The sequence below is a fragment of the Eretmochelys imbricata genome, chromosome 26 (assembly GCF_965152235.1).
Source record: "Eretmochelys imbricata isolate rEreImb1 chromosome 26, rEreImb1.hap1, whole genome shotgun sequence".
NCBI classification, from domain to species: Eukaryota; Metazoa; Chordata; order Testudines; family Cheloniidae; genus Eretmochelys; species Eretmochelys imbricata.
Genome location: NC_135597.1, coordinates 3,683,662 through 3,709,388, shown reverse-complemented (window position 1 = coordinate 3,709,388; position 25,727 = coordinate 3,683,662). Strand labels below are relative to the sequence as shown.

Sequence of the window (25,727 nt, the reverse complement as noted above, 5' to 3'; positions counted from 1 at the left end):
GCAGTCAAAAAAACAAAAACAAAAAAAAAAAACCCAACCAACCCAAACAATGTTCGGAACCATTAGGAAAGGAATAGATAAGAAGATATAAAATATCATCATGCCACTATATAAATCCATGGTACGCCCACACCTTGAATACTGCATGCAGTGCTGGTTGCTTCATCTCAAAAAAGATACATTAGAATTGGAAAAAGTACAGACAAGGCAACAAAATTGATTAGGAGGATTAAAAAGACTGGGACTGTTCAGCTTGGAAAAGAGATGACTGAGGGGGATATGGTAGAGGTCTATAAAATCATCAATGGGGTGGAGAAAGTGCTATCTACCCCATCGTATAATACATGAACCTGAGATCACCCAATGCAATTAATAGTCAACAGGTTTAAAACAAACATAAGGAAGTCCTTCACCCAACACATAATCAACCCGTAGAGCTCATTGCCATGGGATGTTGTGAAAGCCAAAACGATAACTGGGTTCAAAAAAGAATTAACTAAGTTCACGGAGGATAGGTCCATCAATGGCTGTTAGCCAAAATGGTCAGGAACCAACCCCATGCACTAGGTGTCCCAGAAAAGAGACTGGACAAGGGAGGATGGATCCGTTGATAAATTACCCTACGCTGTTCACTCCCCCTGAAGCACTGGGCACTGGTTGCTGCCAGAGGCATGATACTGAGCTAGATGGACAATTTGTCTGACCCATTATGGCCATTCTTATGTCCATAAAATTTAGCCACTGGTGAGGTGGGTTGGAGGATAGACTGATAGCAATATTAAGAAGAGATGGTGTTGTAATTTGACATGATACATTGTGTGCATGTTAAAAGTGTAGTGGTTAGTAACACAAGCTCTTCCTGGGCCACAGGGAGAAAAATTGCCCAAGTTCTTGCCTCAACAGGGAATCAGCTATTGTTTTTAGCTGGCTTTTCATAGGTAGCAAACAACCAAGCATCTGAGGACCAGGAGGGAAATTATGCCCTCCACTAATGTCAATAGGGCTAGGTTTTCACAGTATCAGTCCTTTGCCCCAAATGATGAACACAGTAAGTGCTTGGCGCATGTTAAGTCTCTGTGTAGACAAGCGAGGGCGTGAATCTGTAGTGCACTAAGTCATGAGCCTGCTGTATTGCGCAAAAAGTTCTGTAGTGTGCTTTGATGTACTGCTGTTTCTCCGTCAGTGGTAGGGCCGAGTGCACTATGAGACTTTTTAATGTACAACACCAGGGTCCACACAGCAAATTAGCATGTGGCAGACGAGTGTGCTATAGATTTATACCCCAGCTTGCTATGCACAAAGTCTCTGTATAGACAAGTCCTAACTAAGCAAAATTAAGGCTGGGCAATGCAACTACTAAAGTACAGCGTGTGTTCTAATTATTTGACTAACTCCACATGTGAATAATTAACGAATTGTTCACTGTCCTTTCCCATCCATTCACTGCCTAATAGATTATTTGAAGAGAAGCAAGGGTATGCTGCTTTGTAAGGCATTCAAGACATTGATGAAGGTTTGATGCCCATATCAAATCTTATACCTTTTTATTATTTCTTCCAATGCTTGGATTTAATAAAGCCTGCAGGGACATCGTATTTATTGAAGATTGACGTCATGGAAATTGACAAAAATGGTCAGTAATAAAATGCTAAGAATTATGATCTATTTTATGAAGTGCATTGTGAATGTAACTTAAAACATGCCAAAGATCTTCTCTGGCCCGTCCAAAAACTTTTTTTGTTTTTCTGGTCAAGATGTCTTTATGCTACATCTATAGTATAAAGACATCTTGTTTGGTGTGTGTATGTTTGTGAAATACATCTTTACTTATATTTATATTAAGTAATACATTACATATAAAATAATACATCATAATTAATATATTCATAATGATAAAACACTATATATAATATAAACCTATAATATATTTACACTATTTTAATTATGAATATATCATAATTATGGGTATAATGTTAAATAGCATTTATCGTCTGAGTTGTGACCACGCGCGCACGCACAGATGAAAAATGATGTTTATATAAACACACACACACATGAAAAATAAGAGGTATGTATTATTAAAAGTAACCACTGTATTCTCACTATTCCATAATATAATAGATCTGTCTTCTTAAAAAAATTGTCATGCTATTTCATTTTAATTTACCTTTCATCTAATTTCATCTCATTATTCTTATTTAAATCACATACACCGCCGCCAGCTATTTCTTTCTCTTTCAGTGTGCTCTCTTTATCTGCCTATAGACTCTGTTTTCTGTTATCAATTGGCCATGCTGTACATACTCAGTCCTTTTTAATCTTCCTTCGTAAATCAGACCCTACTGATTTATTTTTGTTGCCATTCTCAGAGTTCCCTTTCAAAGCTTCCAAGCCATTGAAGTAAATATACAGGGACCAAATCCCCCTCCCACTGAAACCAACGGGAGTTTTACCATTGACTCGAGTGGGACCAGGATTTGCCTCAGTTAAAACAAAGTTGTAACAAATTACAGGCTTGTATTACAGTACTTCTCTCTTGGCATTCACAGTCTTGAGCATCTGGTTGACTAAGTGTGGGAGTACAGCGGGAAAATGACGTTGTCCTACAAGGAGCTGACTGTAACAGAAGGAGAGGGCACTCAGTACTTCTCTGGACAGGTTCAGCATTTTGCAGGTTCTGGCTCTATGAAAGCTGCTGTGTGAGATCTTTCCCTTCCTTAGTTATCTTTAAAAGGACAATAATAAATGGAATCATCCTCAAAGTGTGTTGAAGCTTTTTCAAACCCTGTTAGAGGTGGTGGTTTGTTTATTCCACTGCCAGGATGCTAAAATAGCACTGGTCATATCATAGACTTCTGTATGGTTAACATGCTGATCCCTGTTAAATCTACAACAACTGCCTAAAGGAAATTAAATGCAGTATTTGAGATGAGGGTGTTCTTGTGGTTAAGACACTGTACTGAGACTCAGGGAATCAGGGTTTAATTTCCAGTACTTCCACAGATTTCCTGTTTGAACTTATCAACTCAATTTCTCTGTGCTTTGGTTCCCCATCTATGAAATTGGGGATAATGATACTTCCTTTGTCTGTCTTAACTATTTTTAGATGGCAAGTTCTTTGGGCAAGGGGCTCTTTCTTACTATTGGTCTGTACAATGCCTACCACTATGGGATTCCAATCACAATTGAGGCCCATAGGTGCTACCATAATACAACTAGATAATAAGAAGATTCCAGGTATTATTTAGGCAGCAAAATGACATGGTAGAAAACAGAGTATTAACTGAACCCAAACCAGAAGTATTCCTATTGAATTATGGGCAAACATGTAAGTCATTGTCCCCTCCTATCGGTTCTAATATGCAAACATTTCCTTTCTTCTCTCCTGTCAGGAAATGACAACAGTGAAGCCCTTCCTGAGTCTATTCCATCTGCTCCTGGAACATTGCCTCATTTTATGCAAGAACCAGATGATGCTTACATCATTAAAAGCAACCCCATTGCCTTGCGATGCAAAGCCATGCCCGCTATGCAGATTTTCTTCAAGTGTAATGGTGAATGGGTCCACCAAAATGAGCATGTCTCTGAGGAAAGCATGGATGAAAGTACGGGTAAGAGTGGGACTGATGTGTTCATGTGAAAATATCTTAGAATACATGGCTTATCGGCAAAATACAAAAGGCAGAGGGGAGAAATAGGATGTAGAGAGAGAGTGAAATTTAGAGGGGAAGAATAAAGGGCACCTCTTTCAGAAAGTTGAGGAAATCAGCTCCTAAAAGAAAGAAAGTCAGTGCAGTGAATGGAGATAGTGTAGGAAAAAGTTAGCCTTGAAATGTATAGCAGTAATTAACTATTCTGTCTGAATAGGCACAGCAAGAAGGGAAAAGGAGAGAGGAAAGGTGAGTGGGGCTGCAGAAAGTAATAAGTGTAAAGGGGAATGAAGTTTAATACAGCCAAAGTTTTAAAGAGGACGTTGGGGCTCGATCCTGCTGCTATTCTTGCTGCTGTTATCAACGAGAGTAGGATTAGGCCTCGAAAGAGAATGACTGAGAGGTTTGAAGGGCGCAAGAGTCCCCAATATTGCAGTTAAGACATCTGTAGCATGAACGACATCTAGGGAAAACCTGTGCATTTGTGGAATCCCTTGTCCCTGCCCAGCGGGGAAGAGCTTGGAAGTCTGTGGTGGTGCTACTAAACTGTATGGCTTGAATGCTTTTTTTCCCCTCTGTGGGATATTTGACAGCTAATGAGGTTAAGTGGGAGCATTGCATCTTGTAAAAGTGGGTCTGAAAATAGAGAAGGGAGAGTGCTGAAAAAATGATCAGCAGATTTTGTCATGTTCCTAGACCATCCTATAGCCCCTCTCATTTACAGGCAACTTGATAAGTGTTGAAAACCAATTTAAAGCAGCACCCTCTTGTAATTTCACAATTCTGTTTTCTTTATTACCTTCCTCCTCCTGTTAAATTCCAAGATTGCTAGGCAACTCCATGTCTTGGAAATAGCTGTGTAGATATAACATCCTTTCTGTCAATCCAATACATTCCTTTTTGGGGGGAAATGCCACCATTTAAAAAGAAGTTTCATATCTAAAATGCTGGTGGTGTAAGGCATTCATGTGTAAGTGATAGTTTCTGAAGAGATTTCACCCTAAAGCCTTTTTGTAAATGCTATTCAGGATGAATTTTAATCTTTACAGTTACCTTTTTTGAAAAGCATTTAATAGGCATAACCTTTACTTCCAAAGGCATTTCTGAATCAATATAGAAGAAATGTTGTTTCTAAATGTTTTTCTTCCATATGGTTAATGAAAATATGTCTTGTCCACACTGGAATTATGTTTTCTAAGCCTTGGACTAAAAATTGTTTGAGAGAGCAACAATTTTTTAAAAGAAAATTGCACAGGTAACATTGAGATTTTTGAACTTAGTGGCCCAGGAAATTACACATTGGATATAGAACCTAAAAATTGCAAGCTTGAATGAAGCCCAGCATTAGAACTGACCAAAAATTTTTACTATTTGAACATGGATATATGGTCAGAATCCTTCTAGTTTGGATCGTCAGAATCCAAAATGCGAGTGAAGGCTGCATACGCTGTAACCGTAAACGAAACTTTAATTTTTCATTTGTCTCAAAAGTGTTCCAAAATAGCTTATGGGTATTTTATTCTTTTTGTATGTTTACATCTTGTTCTGAGACACTTAATGGTGAGGGTGGGGGTGGGGGTGGAAATGGATAGATAGCTCAGCAGCTTTAAATTGAGGGATAGACCTGGGTTCATTTTTTCAACTACTTGTTTATTTTGTAATTAATTTTAGTGTAAACTTTCTAAAACCACATAAGTCCTGCTGACTTGAAAAATTTACGTTACTCTATTTATTGCTGGGTGTTATACTGCAGATGACGAGAGCGGATTTCCAGCTGTGCCTCTTTGTTCTGAGAATTTACATTTTATACCTCTAGCAGAAAATGGTACCAGTGGAATCTCCAATTCAAAAGCTAGAAAGGAAGATTCCAGTAATTCTGGGAACTATACTTGTGAGGTAATGGATACATATGTATTACAAAGGAATTTATAGGTGTGATGTGAACCCTGGGTAATACTTGCCCAGACGTATCTCTACAACCTGTTCTATCCCTTTGGGCTAAATCAGGTGGTACTGGTACCTCCTTTGTTTACTTCCAGAGGAATCTGTATACAATTTACAAAATATGCTAAACTGGAGAATCCATTTAGTGCAAGACTTTAGTTTTTGGTATCTCTGCTCAAAGTGGAAGCTGTACTACTTCTGAGGTATATGGGGTATTATTTATTGTTGTCTAAAGGAACTGCAGATTGTGGCATACTGTCACCGTCTAATAAATACAATCTGATTTAATATAAGTACACTTTAATCTTGTTGCTAGGATGAAGATGCAAAAGCCATTTTAGCTTCACTTAATCATTAGATGGGTTTTTAAAAAAAGGTAGTAAGAAATATGGAATGTCTTTTTTTTAATTATCCATGTTTAAATTACTGCTACAGGTATTCCAGCCTGCAGGCACCTAATCTGCAGAATGGATGGATGTACTCTTAGCTCAGGAAGCACAGTTGAGCTAGCTGTGGTATTAGGCAATATGAGCTGTGAGGTCCCTTTAATCTCAAATGGTGACAGGTTTCAGAGTCGTTGCTGTGTTAGTCTGTATCAGCAAAAACAATGAGGAGTCCTTGTGGCCCCTTAGAGACTAACACATTTATTTGGGTGTAATTTTTCGTGGGCTAAAACCCACTTCATCAGATGCATGGAGTGGAACATACAGTAGGGAGGTATAAATACACAGCATATGAAAAGATGGGAATTGCCTTACCAAGTGAGGGGTCAGTGCTAACGAGCCAAATCAATTAAGATGGAAGTGGGCTATTCTCAACAGTATTCTACAAGCCATTAGGAACAGTATCTCCGATAATGTCACGGCAAACCTGGTGGCTGAACTATGACTTTGTCCTCACCCACAACTATTTCAGATTTGGGGACAATTTATACCTTCAAGTCAGCGGGACTGCTATGGGTACCCGCATGGCCCCACAGTATGCCAACATTTTCATGGCTGAGTTAGAACAGCGCTTCCTCAGCTCTTGTCCCCTCATGCCCCTACTCTACTTACATTACATTGATGACATCTTCATCATCTGGACCCATGGGAAGGAGGCCCTTGAGGAATTCCACCAGGATTTCAACAATTTCCACCCCACCATCAACCTCAGCCTGGACCAGTCCATGCAAGAGTTCCACTTCCTAGACACTACAGTGCAAATAAGTGATGGTCACATAAACACCACCCTATACCGGAAACCTACATGCCTCCAACATTCATCCAGACCACATCATATGATCCATTGTATACAGTCAAGCTCTAAGATATAACCACATCTGCTCCAATCCCTCAGAGAGTGACAAACACCTACAGGATCTCTATCAAGCATTCTTAAAACTACAATACCCACCTGGTGACGTGAAGAAACAGATTGACAGAGCCAGAAGGGTACCCAGAAGTCACCTACTACAGGGCAGGCCCAACAAAGAAAGTAACAGAACGCCACTAGCCGTCACCTATAGCCCCCAACTAAAACCTCTCCAGTGCATGATCAAGGATCTACAACCTATCTTGAAGGATGATCCCTCACTCTCACAGACCTTGCGAGACAGGCCAGTCCTCGCTTACAGACAGCCCCCCAACCTGAAGCAAATACTCACCAGCAACTACACACCACACAACAGAAACCCTAACCCAGGAATCAAACCCTGCAACAAACCCCGGTGCCAACTCTGTCCGCATATCTATTCAAGGGACACCATCATAGGACCTAACCACATCAGTCACATCATCAGGGGCTCATTCACCTGCACATCTACCAATGTGATATATGCCATTATGTGCCAGCAATGCCCCTCTGCCATATACATGCGTAGCCAAACCGGACTGTCTCTACGCAAAAGAATAAATGGACACAAATCTGACATCAGGAATTATAACATTCAAAAAACAGTAGGAGAACACTTCAATCTCCCCGGACACTCAATAACAGACTTAAAAGTGGCAATTCTTCAACAAAAAAACTTCAAAAACAGACTCCAACGAGAAACTGCAGAACTGGAATTACTTTGCAAACTGGACACCATCAAATCAGGCCTAAATAAAGACTGGGAGTGGATGGGTCACTACAAAAACTAATTTCCCTCTGCTGATACTCACACCTTCTTGTCAACTGTTTGAAATGGTCCACCTTGTTTACATTGGCCTCATTAGCACCACAAAAGTGATTTCCACTCCTTCTTGTCAACTGTTGAGAATACCCCACTTCCACCTTAATTGAATTGGCTCATTAGCACTGACCCCCACTTGGTAAGGCAACTCCCCTCTTTTCATATGCTGTGTATTTATACCTCCTTACTGTATGTTCCACTTCATGCATCTGATGAAGTGGGTTTTAGCCCATGAAAGCTTATACCCAAATAAATTTGTTAGCCTCTAAGGTGCCACAAGGACTCCTCATTTTTTTAATCTCAAAGTTTCTTTGCATTTTAATGAGATGCACAAAATGTAAAACTCTATTTCTGTATATAGATTCTCAATGACAGAAAAATTACTTTAATGCTTCTTTTGTGGTCCACAGGTTCTGATGCATTCTATAGTCTTCAACAATTGATGTCACAAAGCATTCACTTCTCAGGACGTGGCAAAAATGTCGCATGTCTGAAAGCATGTGACAGGTCATGGATGTGATTGCTTGTTCTGATTTCTGATATTTAAACACAAATAGTATAATGGCTGCTACAGTGCTACAGGCTAATTATACTCACACTAGCTTGATGAGTATGTGTACACAAGCAGGGGAATGACAACTAGCTCATAGTGTGACATGTAGCTGTAGTTGGGGCCTCTAGGTCCTTCTGTAATAAAAAAAATAAATTAAGGCATAACTTCTTTCTATGATTTTTTTTTGCTTGAACATTCCAGAACGCACCTCAAATTATTTTTAAAATACTTCATCTTTGGGGTTCCCAACAGGATCAGACCTATGAAAAGTAACTAGAGTTTTCTTTTCTGATAAATACAAGGATTATAGCAATAACCGCTGTCAGCATTTTTCTCATTTAAACAAATAAAGCTGACAAATGATGAAGTTCTGTGCTGCTGCGTAATGTTTAGTACATACAGAGCAATTATTCATCTGCTGCCAGCATTAGTCTATCTGCAACTAAACCATCCAACAGCACAGAAAGCTTATTAGCATATCAGTACCACAATCCTAATTTTATTTTCTGTAAGGCTGTACTGTATAACAAAAGATGACGGTTATAATTTGCACAATAATTTAAAGGGTTGGACTTTCAGTGCTTATTAAAGTTATGCAAGTTATCAGGTAGAATCCTGGTCTTATTTATGATATGCTAGCTTTTGTTTGCATTGATTTTGGGCTCTGCCTATGACATTTCCTAGGAACAATTTTGCTGGTATCTCTTGAGATGTAGGAGGTAGGTGGATATACCTTCTTGGTACTATTGGGTGAACTGCAATGATGAGGAACTGCAGCGCATTCCTCCTGCCACAAATAGGACTACTTTGCCCAAGTTTTTCTAAAATAGTTGTAAATAGGATTGCGCTCTGATGAAGAAATAAGTATTTCTAAGCATTTCCCAAATATTTTGGATGCCTCGCTTGCGGCATCGTAAAGGGATCTGATTTTTCAGGAAATTCTGAGCACCTGCCTTCTTAAAACCAGGGACTTTTAATGAATTTCTGCTTAGGCACTCAAAACATTAATCACTTTTGGAAAATTTAGGCTCATATCTCTGACTGGATTAAATCACATGTCAGAGAAGGGGAAAGCTAGGTTGGAGATAACATATCTTAACAAAACTAAAGCCATAATTGGCTGAATCCAGAATGATGATTGCTCAAAATTTTATAGTAATAATGAGTAATTTCCAGAGCCTTACTATTCAAGTTGGAAGGAGAATCTCTGTAAACTGGTAGCAGCACAAGGGCTATGAAACACTTTAAGCAATTCTGGAAGAGTTCAACTATAATAAGTCGCTGCAGTATATAGCATGGCTTTATCATGTGCTGCATTAGCAGATATATACATCTGAAAGTCACGTGATATGGCATGAGTGCCCACACTTTGTCCAGCTAAGAGCTGCATTGGCAACTTGCCTTGATTCAGGACTGCCCCAATGGAGCCTATTGCAGCTGCCCTCCTCTTTAAACCAGAGATCGACCTACATACCTGGCTGAGCATGCAAGGCTTCATTTCTCTGAGCGGTTAGAATTGAGATGGGACATTTTCATCATGGGGCATGCAGTGTCTTTGCCACCGTGCTGTGTTACAGAGAAGGGAAGCTGCAGATAGCACTGCAGAGCTCTCTGGGCTGTGTTTGGTTCATAATCCCTTGCTGTGTTTCCATCATGACAGAAGATACAGGAACTCTTTATAAAAAGCTTTGTTCAGAATTGCAACGTCAGTGTGCATATTTAAACAAAACAAACAAGAAAGGTGTGTGCTTGCTTGTTACAGAATGAGCATTTGAGTGACTGATAAGGCTAATGAGACACCTTTATAAAAGGTCACAGGTTTGGCCATACCACTGACTAGTATGACAAAGCAAATAGAGTAAGTGAAAGAAAGTAAAATGTTCTCTAACAGCTGCTGGCAAAGTAGCACAAATTTTGTTTTGCTGATTTGACCTCCCCTCTAGTATTCCTGGTGGGCCTTATCTCCACTGTTTACTGAAGGAACAGGTTGACTTCCTAATGCCTTTCAGAAGTGAAATACCCAGCTGTTAATGATGCCTGAGATTAAGTGGAAGCCAATTTATGGAGTTCAGGTTTAGAAATTCCTTGCTGCTTTATAAACTTCACAGGCATGAAATATTTTGAGATTGAGTTTCCATTCATTTCCAGCCAAGGGGAAATAAGTATCTCAGGATGGCACAGGAGGGGAGAGAGGGGAAAAAAAGTGGCAGGAATGAATGTGCTCCATTTTCAAATTAATACTTTTATGACCAGCGATCTTTCAAATTATTTGTGATGCCTTTTTAACTGGGTTTGGATTATATCTCCACTCCCCCAGATTGTCCTACAATGAGTGTCAAAGATATGGCTAACAGTAACAGCCAATCAGTCTAGGGAGGGGAAGAATGCATGGACCCTGACTCTCCCCTCAGTCTTGCGTAGGAAAAGAGAACCTTCCAATGAAGTGAATAGAAGTCCACTGCTAGTGTAAAGGGGAGGAGAATCAGGACCACACTTTGTAGTGTAAAGTGTTATTTCTTGTTCGTTCCCCGGAACTCTATGAACTCCTGAAACCCTCAGAAGGATCCCCATAATGAACTCTCTCTCCACTACCACCTCTTCTTCTTCCCAGTCCCATTTTGCTAGAACCAGAGTTAAAGCCATCTGAGTCTTCAAAGGAGGCCATCTCCACTCTCAGGTAGAGTGTTTCTTGGATTAGGTAAAACAGCTGTAGCAGCAGTATGTGTCAGAAATGGCAGGTCTCACTATGTCCCATGCATGCCCTCAAGCCTGAAGTCAAGCACCTCTGGGTTGAAGGTACCTCCTGCTGAATATCTCCCATGCCGAGCAGATTGTGAATGCTAGACTATAGCAATTAGAGAGAGAACATTTAGCTCTCTTCCTCTTTATTCTTAATTAGGCAATCCTTTCTCCTGGTCACTGTCTCACTCTTTTCTCACTTCTTTCTGAGTTATTTGCATCTTTCTGGTAATGAAAATGAGCCTCCTATAACACTATAAAAGTTGAAAATGAACCTGTTCACTCATGCTTCTCCTAGAACTAGTGCAACTTTGAGTAAATATTTGTAAACTTTTCTCTGATGTATTATCAGCACAGATTATTCCTCCTCTCCCCCCCTCCCCCCGCCCCCACCCCGAAATTGTATGCCCAAACACAGAACCAGTGCTAGAATTTTCATCTGGGGAAAACTTATGGTCCGCATAACAACTTGTGTATGGTACATCTTGCTCTTCATTAGCACTCATAAAAATATGGCAGATCCCTGTTTGCCTTAAAATAATTTATGCTGTTTGCTCCCACAATAAGATATGTTCTACTAACTCTAGAATACTATGATCAATGTATTGGATGTTTATTATAATTATTATGGGCTAGGCGATACAAGAAGGGATGACTAATCCCTGAAGAACTGTCTAAGGACAGACAGATAAGTGGGCATAAGTTAGGGAAAGGGGAATAACAAATTGAGACTTGTTTTAATAGATACATCATCAGCTAAATTTACCATAGTTAGCACAGCACCAATGGGCCTTTAAGAGGGACTTAAATGTAGGACTGCAGATGAACTCAGGGTGGTTGTACCATGCATAGGGGCCTGTGGAAGGAGCTTGAATAAAACAAACAAGATGCTTGTCTGAATGGTATGAACACCATTGTCCGTGATAACTGTAAAGAAAGGCAGTACTTTAAAATGGTGGCTGGTTTACTTAACCCATCAGTACAAGAGAGACAGGCCGGCTGGCAGGGCATTCTCCATCAGGAACTCAGACCTTGGGAACTCACTTCTCCCAAGGACTGCAGCAGCCAGACTTAGACATCCTGGTGCACGGTGCAAGGCTCACATTTTCTCCCTTCCTCATGAGTGTGGGGTGGGTTGTAATGGCAGTCAATCAGTTCTTGTCACACTTACGTTGTCTCCGGGTGTTTAATTTGATCAGCGTTAATTGGCCATACCACTGACTAGTATGACAAAGCAAATAGAATAAGTGAAAGAAAGTAAAATGTTCTCTAACAGCTGCTGGCAAAGTAGCACAAATTTTGTTTTGCTGATTTGACCTCCCCTCTAGTATTCCTGGTGGGCCTTATCTCCACTGTTTACTGAAGGAACAGGTTGACTTCCTAATGCCTTTCAGAAGTGAAATACCCAGCTCCGGGTGTCTCCGGGTGTTTAATTTGATCAGCGTTAATTGACTGGTCTGTCAGTGTATTTTCAACAGGTTGTCAAGAGGGCTGGATGGGGATGCACTTTTATTGTAATTTATAAACAAATCAAATCAGTAAATAAAAACATTTGGAAAGAAAAGGTTTCTAAGGCAAATATTACACTGTTTCAAAGCCCAAACTCAGTGGATAATTCTTTTGACTTGTGCATTCTGACCTACTCAGCTGTTCAGATTTAATTAGCAGTAATATGTTATTGTCAAAGTAATTAAAGCTTTGCCTTGATTAAAAATGGAATTAGTTAATTAAAGAGAAAAGGTTTCGCCAACCTTAGCTTTATGCCTGAATAAGATGTCCTATATCAGCTAATTTCCTATATCTTTCCTATTCAGGCTTGAAGGTTCGAGAGGTGTTCATCAATGTGACAAGGCAGCAAGTGGAGGATTTTCATGGGCCAGAAGATTATTGGTGTCAGTGTGTTGCATGGAGCCATTTAGGGACCTCAAAAAGCAGGAAGGCATCAGTCCGCATAGCCTGTAAGTGGAATAAGTGTGTGCTATTCAAGCTTTTTCAAAGAATTGAAACAGGCTGTTATGCTAGGGTTAAAGGTAACTGGGCGCTAGGATAGTATTGTTGTCATTCTTAGGGCTCCCTGTGAAATACTACAGGAGCGTCAGAGAAAACACACCATATTTGTTCTGATGCTGCCTTCTCGGAGCTCCTTTCTTATTTTCATGTTGGTTGATGATTTTCTTTGAAGTGCACTCAGCAAGTCTGTTTCTCTTAGAGATTCTGCTTGGATTGCATGCACAAAGGTGTCATAACAATGCAATGCAAAAATAAATGTTAATGCAAATTGAAAACCTACTGGAATGTGCCCTATTGCTCTGTGCTGATGGCAAAGGTCTAAAGACATCTGCAGAAGCATTTAACAATGTATGTCTGCTACATTTTTCAGAAAAATATGCAAGAATACATTACAGGCTTTTGTGTTCTGCTATTCCAGATCTGCTTTTGAATATTGAAACACATCATTGATTGTGTGGGCTGATGTGGGGGAAGCAGGATGAGAACAGGAAAATGGGGTGATTTTTTTTTTAGTTACACAGTCAGCAGAAAACAAATCCAAATGAGAAGACAAATCTACAAAGAAAGGGGATAAAAACATCCCTATTAGAACTGATACTAGGGTACAGCCTGCCAGACATTTTAGAGTCCCTGGAAAGAAGAGATTGTTCTCTATGGGAATAAACGTATAATTTACCATTTTAAAAAAGAGCCCTTGTTTTTAAGACATTAAAAAAGGCATTGAAGAAAAGGTCAGGTACGTCTAACTAAGAGGTTATTCATCTCATTTGTGAACTGGGCTAGTAGTCTACTAACTGCCTGCTAACCACATAGCTGCAGTTATATCTCTATCAGGTGGCTTGGATTGATCCTCTGAACTAGTTCTATAGAGAGTTAGGAATAACTTCCTCTTTCTTCATGTGGCAAGGGGAAGTTGTTCCTTATTTTGCTCTTTTCACATTTTGCCATTGGCTTGGAAAACCAGGAGTTGTTGCTCCTAAGGTCATGCCATCTACTGTACTTAAAGGATAGTGACAAGCACTACATATGCTTCCCAAATTGGAGGACATTGTGAAGAGGATCAAAACTTGTATTTTAATGTAACCAACAGTAATCATCTTGAGCAGCTATACTGTAAATTAATACCATGGTTATGAATCTGGCTAACTTGCCAAGGCTAGCTGAATTCTGTGTTCTAGATGTGCATATCATATTAGATCTGGTCAAAAATTTTTTGCTCTGCTTGTCAAAATTTTAAATAGAGTAGAACCTCAGAGTTACGAATACCAGAGTTACAAACTGACCAGTCAACTACACACCTGATTTGGAACTGGAAGTACACAATCAGGCAGCAGCAGCAGACCGAAAAAAACCAACAACACAAATACAGTACAGTACTGTGTTAAACATAAACTACTAAAAAATAAATTGAAAGTTTAAAAAAAAGGTTTAACAAGATTAGGGAACAGTTTCTGCGCTTGTTTCATTTAAATTGAGATGGTTAAAAGCAGCATTTTTCTTCTGCACAGTAAAATTTCAAAGCTGTATTAAGTCAGTTGTAAACTTTTGAAAGAACAACCATAATGAGGTGTTTGCAACTCTGAAGTTCTACTGTACTTTCAGTATTTTTCATTAAAAACTTTAACTGTTTTCTGACCTGCTGTAATAGCCTATATAGTTTATGCTCTGCTGTTTAAACTATGTCTAAAACATGCCATATATGTCAGTTTCTTGCCCGAAGGTGGGCTTGAAAGGCACTCCAATGTGCAGAGAAGCAAAATAATTTAGAATATATTTCTTTTCAGGCTAATGATGTTGCATTGAAGGTTAAATTCATCCCAGATTCATCCCTAGTGTTACTTCACTAAAGTCAGTATAGTTATAGTAGTCACAACTGAAAATTCACTATTTGCCAAGTTAGCACATACATTGCCATTCCTTCTTGTAATAAGTATAGCGAAGGCTGTGGTTTTGCAGATACAGCTCATCTGGGCTGACAAATGTTAATTTCTTTTAATGGCAGCCACTGTACCATAGATTAGAGATGAATTGTCCTAACTGCCCAAACGGTATAGAAGAAACATAGCTACCAGGCAGCTTGCATAATGCCAGTATTTGTAAAATACTGGGGAGAACGGGCAGTAGTTTCCCTCAGTGTGGGAAGCTATTTCTGTCTCTGCTCCTCATATCAGAATTGCTACACTGCAGTGTTGTCACTCACAATCAACAGATCATTATCTCGATGCAGGAGAAAGTAGGAAACACAATAAACGGCATTCTGGCAAGGAGGAACATTAAAATCCAATGGCCAAAAGGACAGTACCCGAATATGAGTGTTATAATACAGAATGTTATATGACTGGAGGTACTCAAAGCTTCATCTGGTTTTCACTTTACAGTTACATCTGGTGCATTTTCCTTGTGGAAGGGTCTGAGCTGTGTTTTTGCAGAATTGGTCTTAGTGGAGGATTCAGGAATATACTTGTGGTCCCAGTTTATCTTTTACTTTTAAATCACTAATTCTGGTTATTAGGCAAATATCCTACATTGTTAATTAATAAGTAAGTAAAAAGGTCTGTAAAAGAAGGAAACGATTGTGCAGCTTTGATTTGCACTTATTACGTTAGGATTCTTGTAGGGGACTGGGAGTGAGAACTTCTGGATTCTGTTCCCAGCTCAGTCTTTGACTCACTGGGTGACTTCAGACAGACTAGTTCTCCTTTCTGTGCGTTCAGCTTACCCAGCTGTAAAATGGGTACAATATTTCTCTGATCCAAGGACCATAAATGCTCTGCAGAATTAAGTAAGCATCATAAACTCAAATGACTACAAACACATTGAAATTTGTGTATTCCCTTTTGGCCCAGATGAAGATTGTTTTGGAGTTTGCTTCTACAATTATGCTTCTTTGGCAGGACCACTTTAAATAAAACATCTGGACAAACTAATAGGATAACATACCAACCCCCTGATTTTTATAAGTGACTGATTTTTCATTGACTGATTTAGTTTGAATGTGTAAATTCAATTTTTATTTCACTGCATTAACTGTCATAACATTGAATGAGCTGATAATTCCCCCTTATTGCTGAGCTACAAAAGTCTATTATTCTGAATTGAATTTTTATTGACTTTTCTCTGTGCTATGAATTTTTTTCTCTCCCCCTAACGTGGCAGAGTGGAAAAAAGAACAAGGAATGAAATGAAGCAGGTGGATTGGTTTAGCTGTCTGGTTTTATATATATATTATGCCAATCACTGTGGTATCTGATCATCTGCATAATGCATGCCTACCTCTCATAAGTAATATCAGATATTTTACAAATTTGGCAAGCATTGCGGACCTTGTTCTTCCCCATTTCTGTTTGCTGTAATATACTGACCACAGTAGAGATGTGCACCTGAGAATGGTATTGCTTCATTTACCATTCCCTTTGATGTCTTTTCTTGCACTAGTGTTTTTGTGGGGGTGGGATGGACAGCACAGAAACACTTCCAGAAATTAGAGCATCAAAGATGGTGGGACCTTGAGCATAGTTCAGACAAGCAAAATGAATGGTCTCTGAATAGGATTCTGTACTATCTCCCCATGTGTTTTCAGGAGCTCACTTTGTCATGGACCTGTCTCAGGCTGTCTCTGATGAACAACTCAGTTGCTTAATTTAGAGCATGGATTTTTGACTCAGGGAATATCCCCTAGGGGACCACAGATGAGAATGTGCAGATCTTATATTTGTGATAGTGCAGAGAGCACTAGTATTTCATTTCAGACCTGGCTCACAGTACTTGTTACACCAGTTCATGTGGCCTTCTGTTTCACTCAGAACCTGTGATTCTGAATCGTAAGTTTAAAGCAATATTGCAATTTATAGTTCTCTGAAATAGCAGGTAGCTATTTTTGTAGAGCAACTTGGAAGACAGAGAAAACAAAAAGATGGATCTTGCTACCATTATTCTACTTGATAAAAGCCCTTGTGGACACAGTTGTATTGTAATGGACACAGTTGTATTCTAAGTATTAATGGATAACTTTCTAAATAGGTAACCAATATTCTTTTTACAGTGCCCTACATGGGGAAAAAACAACATTAAAAGGGAATGGTAAATGTGATATTTGCATCTTTTTCCAGTGAGTGGCTGACTTGCTAAAAATAAATCTTAATGTATTTATAAAATGTATAAAAGTGTAACTGATTCAGGGCCTCTGCTGCTTAAGGGGGACATATTTCTTGCAGTTGTAAGCACTGGAGAAAATTAAATCAATAAATCCACATTGTGGAATTTGAGGCACTCTGTTTAAACAAAACGACTTTGTCTAACAAGCATCCTCACTTGGAGTACATGCTGTAAATAACCTTCCTTCCGTTCAGTCTCTCACGTGCTTGCATGGCTGCAAAGGACTGTCATCTATTACCGGGCAAATCCAGACTCTGGCACAGGGATCTCCATGGGTAAGGGGATTCTTTCCCAAGGCTGAACATCAGTGGTGGAACCACTTGGGGAGGCTGCTCCAGTCTAATCAAGTATCCTCTGCAGTGCTAGCATGGGAGAGGTTGGGAAGAAGGACTAGAGGATTTGTGCAATAAGAGATTTACCTGTCACCTGGGAATCTCCTTGGGGAAGAGGTGGAAAACTTTGCCAAGGGTGTGGAGAAGTGATGGACGCAACTCTACCCTAAGAGGGTAGCCTGTAGCCCTACAACACAGCTTGAATGGAGAAATTTTTCCAACAATGAATCCGCTGGCCACATCTGCCTTTTTCCCCCAGCCAAACCTAAAGCATGACCATCGGCGGAGTCCCCACATATGTGGGCTCTGTGCCAGCGGTGTGCATTCCTCCATGCGTCCCACCTGCAGACCTTCCTTTTGCACAGTGGCGCTTTGCAGTTCCTCTTTGCATTTGTAGAAGTAAGATCAGGATTTGCCTTTGTGGAATTATATCCCAATATCCAAGGAGGACCAAAGGAGTATTGCATAAAATGGTTGTTAAAACACACATACAGGGATATAAAAATGCGGTGCAGAGGTACAGCACCATTTAAGTAATCAAAATATGATGTAAGTGGGACTTAAGTGGTGCTTAGACCTTGTGCTGGCCCCACTGTACAGAGTGAATTTCATCCCTTATGACTATCCTAATTTAAACTTTAGTGGAATTCTTCTGAGCAAGACTCAAGTTGCTTTTCTTTCCTTGTCATTCATATTTGGTTGGTTGTTGGAGGGAGGTTGTGTGGGTGTTTCTTTGTGCATTTGGAGGGAGGTTGTGTGGGTGTTTCTTTGTGCATTTGGGACTGGATGGGTTCCTTGTGTACCTTCTTTCCTGTCCTCCCCCGCCCCCCTATTTTCCTGGTGAGTCCCAATGCTTGAGCATAGCTATAGCCGGATCTAAACAAAATCCACAATGGCTTAAAACAGTTTTTAAAAACCTGCTAGTCCCCATAGAGTACCATTATTCTTCCTTCAGCCCTTTATTAATACTGTTTAAAGTTCTAACCCACTAAATTGTTGACCAGACAGTATGTAACGGTGTCTATCTTGGGCATGTTGTCTAGTGCTGGGGGAAATTGTGTAACTTGCTGCAGTGTCTGCACAGATCTCAAATTGCTAGTTACAGTACTGTGCCTCCTTTTTAATTGTGTATTTATTGCCAAGTTTCCAAAGAACCTTTGGACACAATGTTTTATAAGTAAATATTTTTGCATTAGCAAATCCAGTCACACATGAGGATAATTAATGATGGAAGTTAATGGATAGAAAGCTGGCTAGATTGTTGGGCTCAACGGGTAGTGATCAATGGCTCCACATCTAGTTGGCAGCCGGTATCAAGTGGAGTACCCCAAAGGTCGGTCCTCGGGCCAGTTTTGTTCAATATCTTCCTTAATGATCTGGAGGATGGTGTGGATTGCACCCTCAGCAAGTTTGCAGATGACACTAAACTGGGAGGAGAGGTAGATACGCTGGAGGCAAGGGGTAGGATACAGAGGGCCCTAGACAAATTAGAGGATTGGGCCAAAAGAAATCTGATGAGGTTCAACAAGGACAAGTGCAGAGTCCTGCACTTAGGACGGAAGAATCCCACGCACCGCTACAAACTAGGGACCGAATGGCTCGGCAGCAGTCCTGCAGAAAAGGAGCTAGGGGTTACAGTGGATGAGGAGCTGGATATGAGTCAACAGTGTGCCCTTGTTGCCAAGAAGGCCAATGGCATTTTGGGCTGTATAAGTAGGGGCATTGCCAGCAGATCGAGGGACGTGATTGTTCCCCTCTATTCGACATTGGTGAGGCCTCATCTGGAGTACTGTGTCCAGTTTTGGGCCCCACACTCCAAGAAGGATGCGGAAAAATTGGAAAATGCCCAGCGGAGGGCAACAAAAATGATTAGGGGACTGGAACACAGGACTTATGAGGAAAGGCTGAGGGAACTGGGATTGTTTAGTCTGTGGAAGAGAAGAATGAGGAGGGATTTGATAGCTGCTTTCAACTACCTGAAAGGGGGTTCCAAAGAGGATGGATCTAGACTGTTCTCAGTGGTAGCAGATAACAGAAGAGGAGTAATGGTCTCAAGTTGCAGTGGGGGAGGTTTAGGTTGAATTATTAGGAAAAACTTTTTCACTAGGAAAAATTGGGGATCGGCCCTGCTTTGAGCAGGAGGTTGGACTAGATGACCTCCTGAGGTTCCTTCCAACCCTGATATTGTATGTTTCTAGGAGGGTGGTGAAACACTGGAATGCGTTACCTAGGGAGGTAGTGGAATCTTCTTCCTTAGAAGTTTTAAGGTCAGGCTTGACAAAGCCCTGGCTGGGATGATTTAGTTGGGGATTTTTCCTGCTTTGAGCAGGGGGTTGGACTAGATGACCTCCTGAGGTCCCTTCCAACCCTGATATTCTATGATTCTAAGTTTTAATGAATCATATTGCCATAAAATACAGATCCGCTTCATTTGTTTTATTTTAAAATAATATCCTTTGACTTAGTTTTTTTCCAGTGAATACTGATGTTTTTAAAGTTGTTTCAGTGTCACTACATAGCATTCCTGGAGATTATTCTCCACCTTTTGAAAGCCAGAATGGCTTGATTTGGCTTGGGGGGGGATTCATACAAGGTGGGAGAAAAAAGGTTTTCTAATCCTGATTCACTTGTGTGGCCTTGGACAAGTCACTACTTTGTCTCTATTTCCCCATGTGTAAAATAGGAATAAAAATATTTATACACCCACCTTCCAGAGAGGATACTAGTCATTGTTTGTCAAGTGCTTTGAACAAACATAGTGGTAGAAAATTACTAAGCCTTATTGCTAGTATCTTTCACAACATATATAAAATAAAACAGCATGAAGAATGGCTTTTAGAAAACCTCACATCCCAGCAGTTGAGCTTGACATTAGTTCAAATAAACTGTATTGGTGATATAACAACTGCATTTACCTCTTTTCAGATTTACGGAAAAACTTTGAGCAAGACCCACAAGGAAAGGAAGTTCCTATTGAAGGGATGATTGTTCTGCACTGTCGGCCACCAGAGGGAGTACCTGCAGCTGAGGTGAGAGAGGAGACGCTGGTTTTAACATAACTGTTATTAGCTAGTCTCTTTTGGACTGGATATATTTGGAGGGGAAGTGGGGCGTTATCAACTAAAGCCCGTTCCGGGTGTTTGTAAAAGTCCAGTGCCATTACAATATTCTACTCTAGGGTCTCTTAAAATGTTGTTGTTAAAGCCAGTTCTAATTCTACTTTTTATTGTCAATGAAGTTGTGCCTAAGTAGTAGAATAACGGGGAGGCGAAGGCACCGATATCAGTAGAACTGGCTTTTTCACCTGTGAGAGTTCGAGGATGACTGGATCTAAATATTTGCTTTAGAGACTAAATATGTGAGACTGCATGACATTGAGGCATCAGTCTGCTCTTACCTGTCAAATGCAGAGAAACAGATGGTAGCCTCTGCTTTGAAATGGTGAAACATGAGCATAAAGAATGGATGGAATATAATAATGACAATACTTAGCACTTCTAGCATCCTCCGCGTTCAAAGCACGGCGCAAACACTGACCTGGCTGGACACTCAGCTATGTCCAGTAGTGCAGCTAGGTAAAACGCTCTGTTTGGTACTTCTGATCGTTTTACCCTTTTTTTTTTTTTTTTACCCATTCTGAAGAATTTTGTTTTTGAAGCCTTTGTCTTGATGTTATTTAATGATTCCACCTTCAGAAGGAAGTGGCAGGTGATTTTTGAGGCTTCTAGGTTGTTGGCTTTTTTTTCAGGTGAAAACTGTAATTACTTAACAAAAACAAGTGCTTATCTGAACATTTCTCTTCCCTCCCCATCACTTAACCACCCACCTCCAAGAGAGCAGTTTGTAGTAGCACACGCAGTGTGGGGGTCAAATAGCACCTCATGTGAATACCCCCCTTCTCTTAATCTCAGTCTGTTTTATTTTAAAATATGCGAGGGGCCAAAATTTGTGCCTGATATAGGGGGGAAAAGGTGACTAACAAGATTCACATGGAATAGCACTGTTCAATCTCACTGCTTTTATGCTGCTCCTCTTGCGTGTGTGCATCGTCCATTAGGGTGAAGCACTTGTCTTCATTCCTGTCTTCAAAATGCCTGGGACACAGTAGATGCTCTCCATATAAACTCTGGTATCGCTCCATTGAGGTTAGTGGACTCGAACTAATGATGATTTTGGCCCTGTTGATGTTACTTTCTCTGCTTCTGGTACAGAGGAAGGCTTGTCTAATAGCCCATGTAAAGCAGTGGGCTAACTAAATGATGCCTAGTGAAATGCTTGGCGTAGCTATTTGGAGTGCTGTTGTATTATAGATGGAACCTCCCTTTCTGAATAGCAGGATGCTCGGCAGGGGTGGACAGTGGTCTCACAACTCTGTGTATGATACATCAGTAAACGCGGCTATGTAACTCCTGTGGGAATTACAATGTTTACTAGCTAGCTAATCCACCTTTGGGCTCAGAGCTAAGAGTCTGGGGGCCTGCCCATGCTGTACTGTGCTGTATTTACTCTCAAAAATGCCAGAGCTGCATCTGTGATGCTGCTATTTAGCATCCTTTTGATAAACAGAGAAATTGGTATCAACTAGAAGTTGTTTGTCTCTCATCTCGGTTCAAATCACTATGGTATCTACTAACTGGCAGGACAAAAGAAGCAGGGAAAATAAACTGCAAAGAAAGAAAACACACAGTCTCTGAGTTAGATGGAAAGCAGACTGGACAGATGCTGTCAAAAACCCAGGAAGAGTTAAGAAATTAGGCAAATCGGGATACAAATGAAAAGATATTGCAGGCTGGCTTAGAAATAAGGGTAAGGAGGAGGGGAATGTGTATCTACATACAGAGCTCTCATTTCTCTATCAAGAGAATTTCTGCTACTACATCCACCTCAATGGTATCTAATTTCACCCACTACTCAGTTTACTATATCACATCCTTGAGAGACTTGTTTTTTGCCGTTTATTCTCCATCTACATTGGCTCCAGAGTGAGCAAAAAGTTTATACGTGAAAAATTATGGAAATTTCAGGCATTTTCTTTGGAAACAAAAGAAACAAATTTTAACCCACCAGGTAAATAAATGCTTTCCAACCCAGCAAGTATGGTATGCTGGACTGAACAATTATATCAGTTTGGCTATTTCCCGTTGCAGAGAGCTAAACAGTCAAAGACCATTTTCACTGTTGGAGTTCAGTAATTTGAAAGAAAGGGGATAAGAAATAATGGTGATTCAGAGCCAACATGTGTTGAATTTTATTGAGGATTTGAGAATTATCAACACTTTTCCATTTGAAAATAGATATCCAACCCTGGAAAGTGTGATAATGGTCAGTAATTGGTGATTCATTTCTATGCAATTGCTGCCTTTTAAAACAAACTGGGCCAAAGATGTCCCTGATGTAATTCCAATGGATTTTCACACTGTGCCATCTTTATTGTTAAAGCGTTAAAGATTAGACACACTAGCATGTTCTTTTCTGACTGTTCAACTTCATAGCAATGCTTCTGTTACCAATATTGAATTCCCCCCTGAATAAAATGATTGCTCAGAATAGTAAATTTCTATAGTAGCACTTAAAGGCTTGGATTAGCATATTTTAAAAAAACCCTTGCCTTTTGAGGATGTACATCATATGAGTCTTAGAGTGGGACAAGGCTTTAGATGTTATTGTCCCCACTAGCAGTGTAGACTGGAGAGAAGACAGTATATCTGCTTTGGGGCCATCTGGGAGTGCTGGGGTGAATCTTAGCAGAAGGGTTTAATCCTGTCATTCCAGTTGTTCAGGTCATTTATTTGTATATTAGAATTTAATACTGTTGGTCTTTATCAGTATTGTATGTTTTTATTTTTTATTATGGCACTCAGAGTTTTTGTTATAGGCATTCTTTCCCTCTCCCCCCCACATCCTTAAATAGAAATTGACAAGTTGAAGCCTTAAATCATAGAGATGTAGGGCTGAAGGGACTTTGAGATGGTTAGTCCATCCCACTGTGCTGAGGCAGTACTAAGTATACCTAGACCATCCCTGACCGGGGTTTGTCCAGCCCAGTCTTAAAAACCTTAAATGACTGGAGTTTCAAAATTGCCTTAGGTAACTTGTTCCACTGCTTAGCTATCCCAGTATTAAATCCAAATCTTAAAATGTAAAATCAGGGAAGGTTGTTGGGGCAGTTCAGAGTGGAGGCAGGAGTAACTGAATGACTTTGGTGTTCAGATGACCCCAGGTGTTCAAAACTCACAAATTAGGCTCCAAAAATCCACGAGATTGACTTAAAAATCAGGAGATTTAAAAGAAATAGAATTTGGGTTCTTTTTATTTGCCTTCCTGTTTTTGAGGCTTTGAGTCACATTTTGAAGTTTTTCTCCATAACCACGAAGAGTTAGGAATTTACATTTTTTTTCCCTAATACAAGCTAAGATTCTCAAGTTATCTCATGATTTCGGACACTGAGGCTTTAAGAAAACACTAAATATAGTGAGAGTCTCAATAAAATTGCAAGAGTTGGCAATATCACTATAAGTTCAGAGCCAGTCCATGCGGAATATTGACTATTACATGACTAATTTGCCTGGGTTTATACTTTTTATTTACCTTAAGCTTATGGGAATGGTACTAACTAAAGATAACCATTTCACCATTTGTTACTCATCATTAGTTAGACAAAACCTATTTGTTGTTTTCAGAACAATTCATTATTCCAAACTGTGCTGCTTTATACTCCCCAATTAAATGGAAAATCTCTTTCATATAAAGTTAGGAATTATATCAGATGAAAAGCTGACAGTTTAATGGTTTTCCACACATTAAAATTGTACAGCTCTCAATAAACCTTGATTTACTGATGTTGATTGTAAAATGGTTATTGCTGTTAATAAAGCCTGTAAATCTTAACAGGTCATATTTGCTTTGGACAATAAAACTTCATATAAAGGCTCATTGTGTAAGGCTAATTCTAGTCACATGAAGGTAAACAGCCTATTTAAAATAATTCAGTGCCTTTGGAAACTGGGTACCAAATTCAAACCAGCAACAGATCATGGTCTGTGGCAATAGCCCTGGTGGCTGTAAACTCATTAGTTCTTTGGGGTAGAGACTGTCTCTTTTTTTGGGTCCTGGTCCACAATTGGGGCTTCTGGGCACTACAGAAATACAAACAATTATTGTTATTTATTAATTCTCATGCATTAAGAAGGGTTAGGGCTGTTCAGCACTTGGATGGGAAGCTTTTAAGAAGCAGCCAAATCTTCCTGAATGGTGTCAGAGGTTCAGTACATTTATATGGTTTGCACCATGTTTTGGTGACAGTTTCCTGTTTCAGCACTGAGAGTTGGATTCAGAGAGGGGAAAATACCTATTAGATCCAATTTCAATAGCTCCTATTCAGTCAACCTTGACTCCAATTCCTGTGATTTTTATCTCCCAGTCAATGCAGGACTGTTCACCGAAATATGGTTTCTGAAGTTGGACTGAACATTTTCCAAGGTCTGGTGCATCCACTGCTTCCCTTGGGAGGCTATTATTTATTTATTTTGCAGGGATGCTGAGGGTCTCCGGTTGTAGACCAGGACCACACAATGTTAAGATGCTATAAAGACACCCAAAAAAGAGATGGTCCCTTCCCCCAAAGAGCTTACACTCCAAGTGTGGACAGAAGACAACAGGTAGATAGAACAGGAAAAGCACAAAGATGGTTAGGCAGCTGTTGTGCTGTTCCTGCTGCTTTACATGCCATACAGTTTTGAGTATTTTGTAGGAAACATAGCACAGGAAGAGTTTTCAGAAGGGATTTGAAGGAGGAAGATGGGTTTGTGATTATTTCCTGATCAAGTGCATTCTCCCTGTCAGAAAGTCCTTTCTGCACCCATCATCAAGGTTCACTCTAATTTTCCCCTTACTTAATTTCATCCTCTTACTGCCAGTTTGAATCCCCTTTTGCCACCCCTAAATATTTCCTCTCCATCCTTCATGTTTACACCCTTCAAATATTTGTAGTTTCCTTTTGGCATCTTAGCTGAGTTTAACATATAAGGGATGATTAAAAGAGCTAAATATGGCTTGGAAGCTGCAAAGAGCTCCTTGCAGAATGGGGCAAAAGGCTCATAAATTGATCCCTGCAGCCCGTTGGGGATTGTGCATCACTTTCCCTGGTAATGTGTAGTACTCAGAGCTCAATAAATAGAAGGGATTTCAGA

The 25,727-nt window shown here is 40.0% G+C and overlaps 1 protein-coding gene across 1 annotated transcript in view; it reads left to right on the top strand.

The window, feature by feature from the left end:
* The first annotated feature begins 3,316 nt into the window (after window positions 1-3,316).
* UNC5D (unc-5 netrin receptor D) overlaps window positions 3,317-25,727 on the top strand; it is a 158,782-nt gene continuing 136,371 nt past the window's right edge. Inside the window, exons 1-3 of the mRNA XM_077805542.1 lie at window positions 3,317-3,611; window positions 12,856-12,999; window positions 20,464-20,567. Of these exons, the coding sequence (XP_077661668.1) occupies window positions 3,317-3,611; window positions 12,856-12,999; window positions 20,464-20,567 (543 nt within the window). The remainder of the gene's footprint in view (window positions 3,612-12,855; window positions 13,000-20,463; window positions 20,568-25,727) is intronic.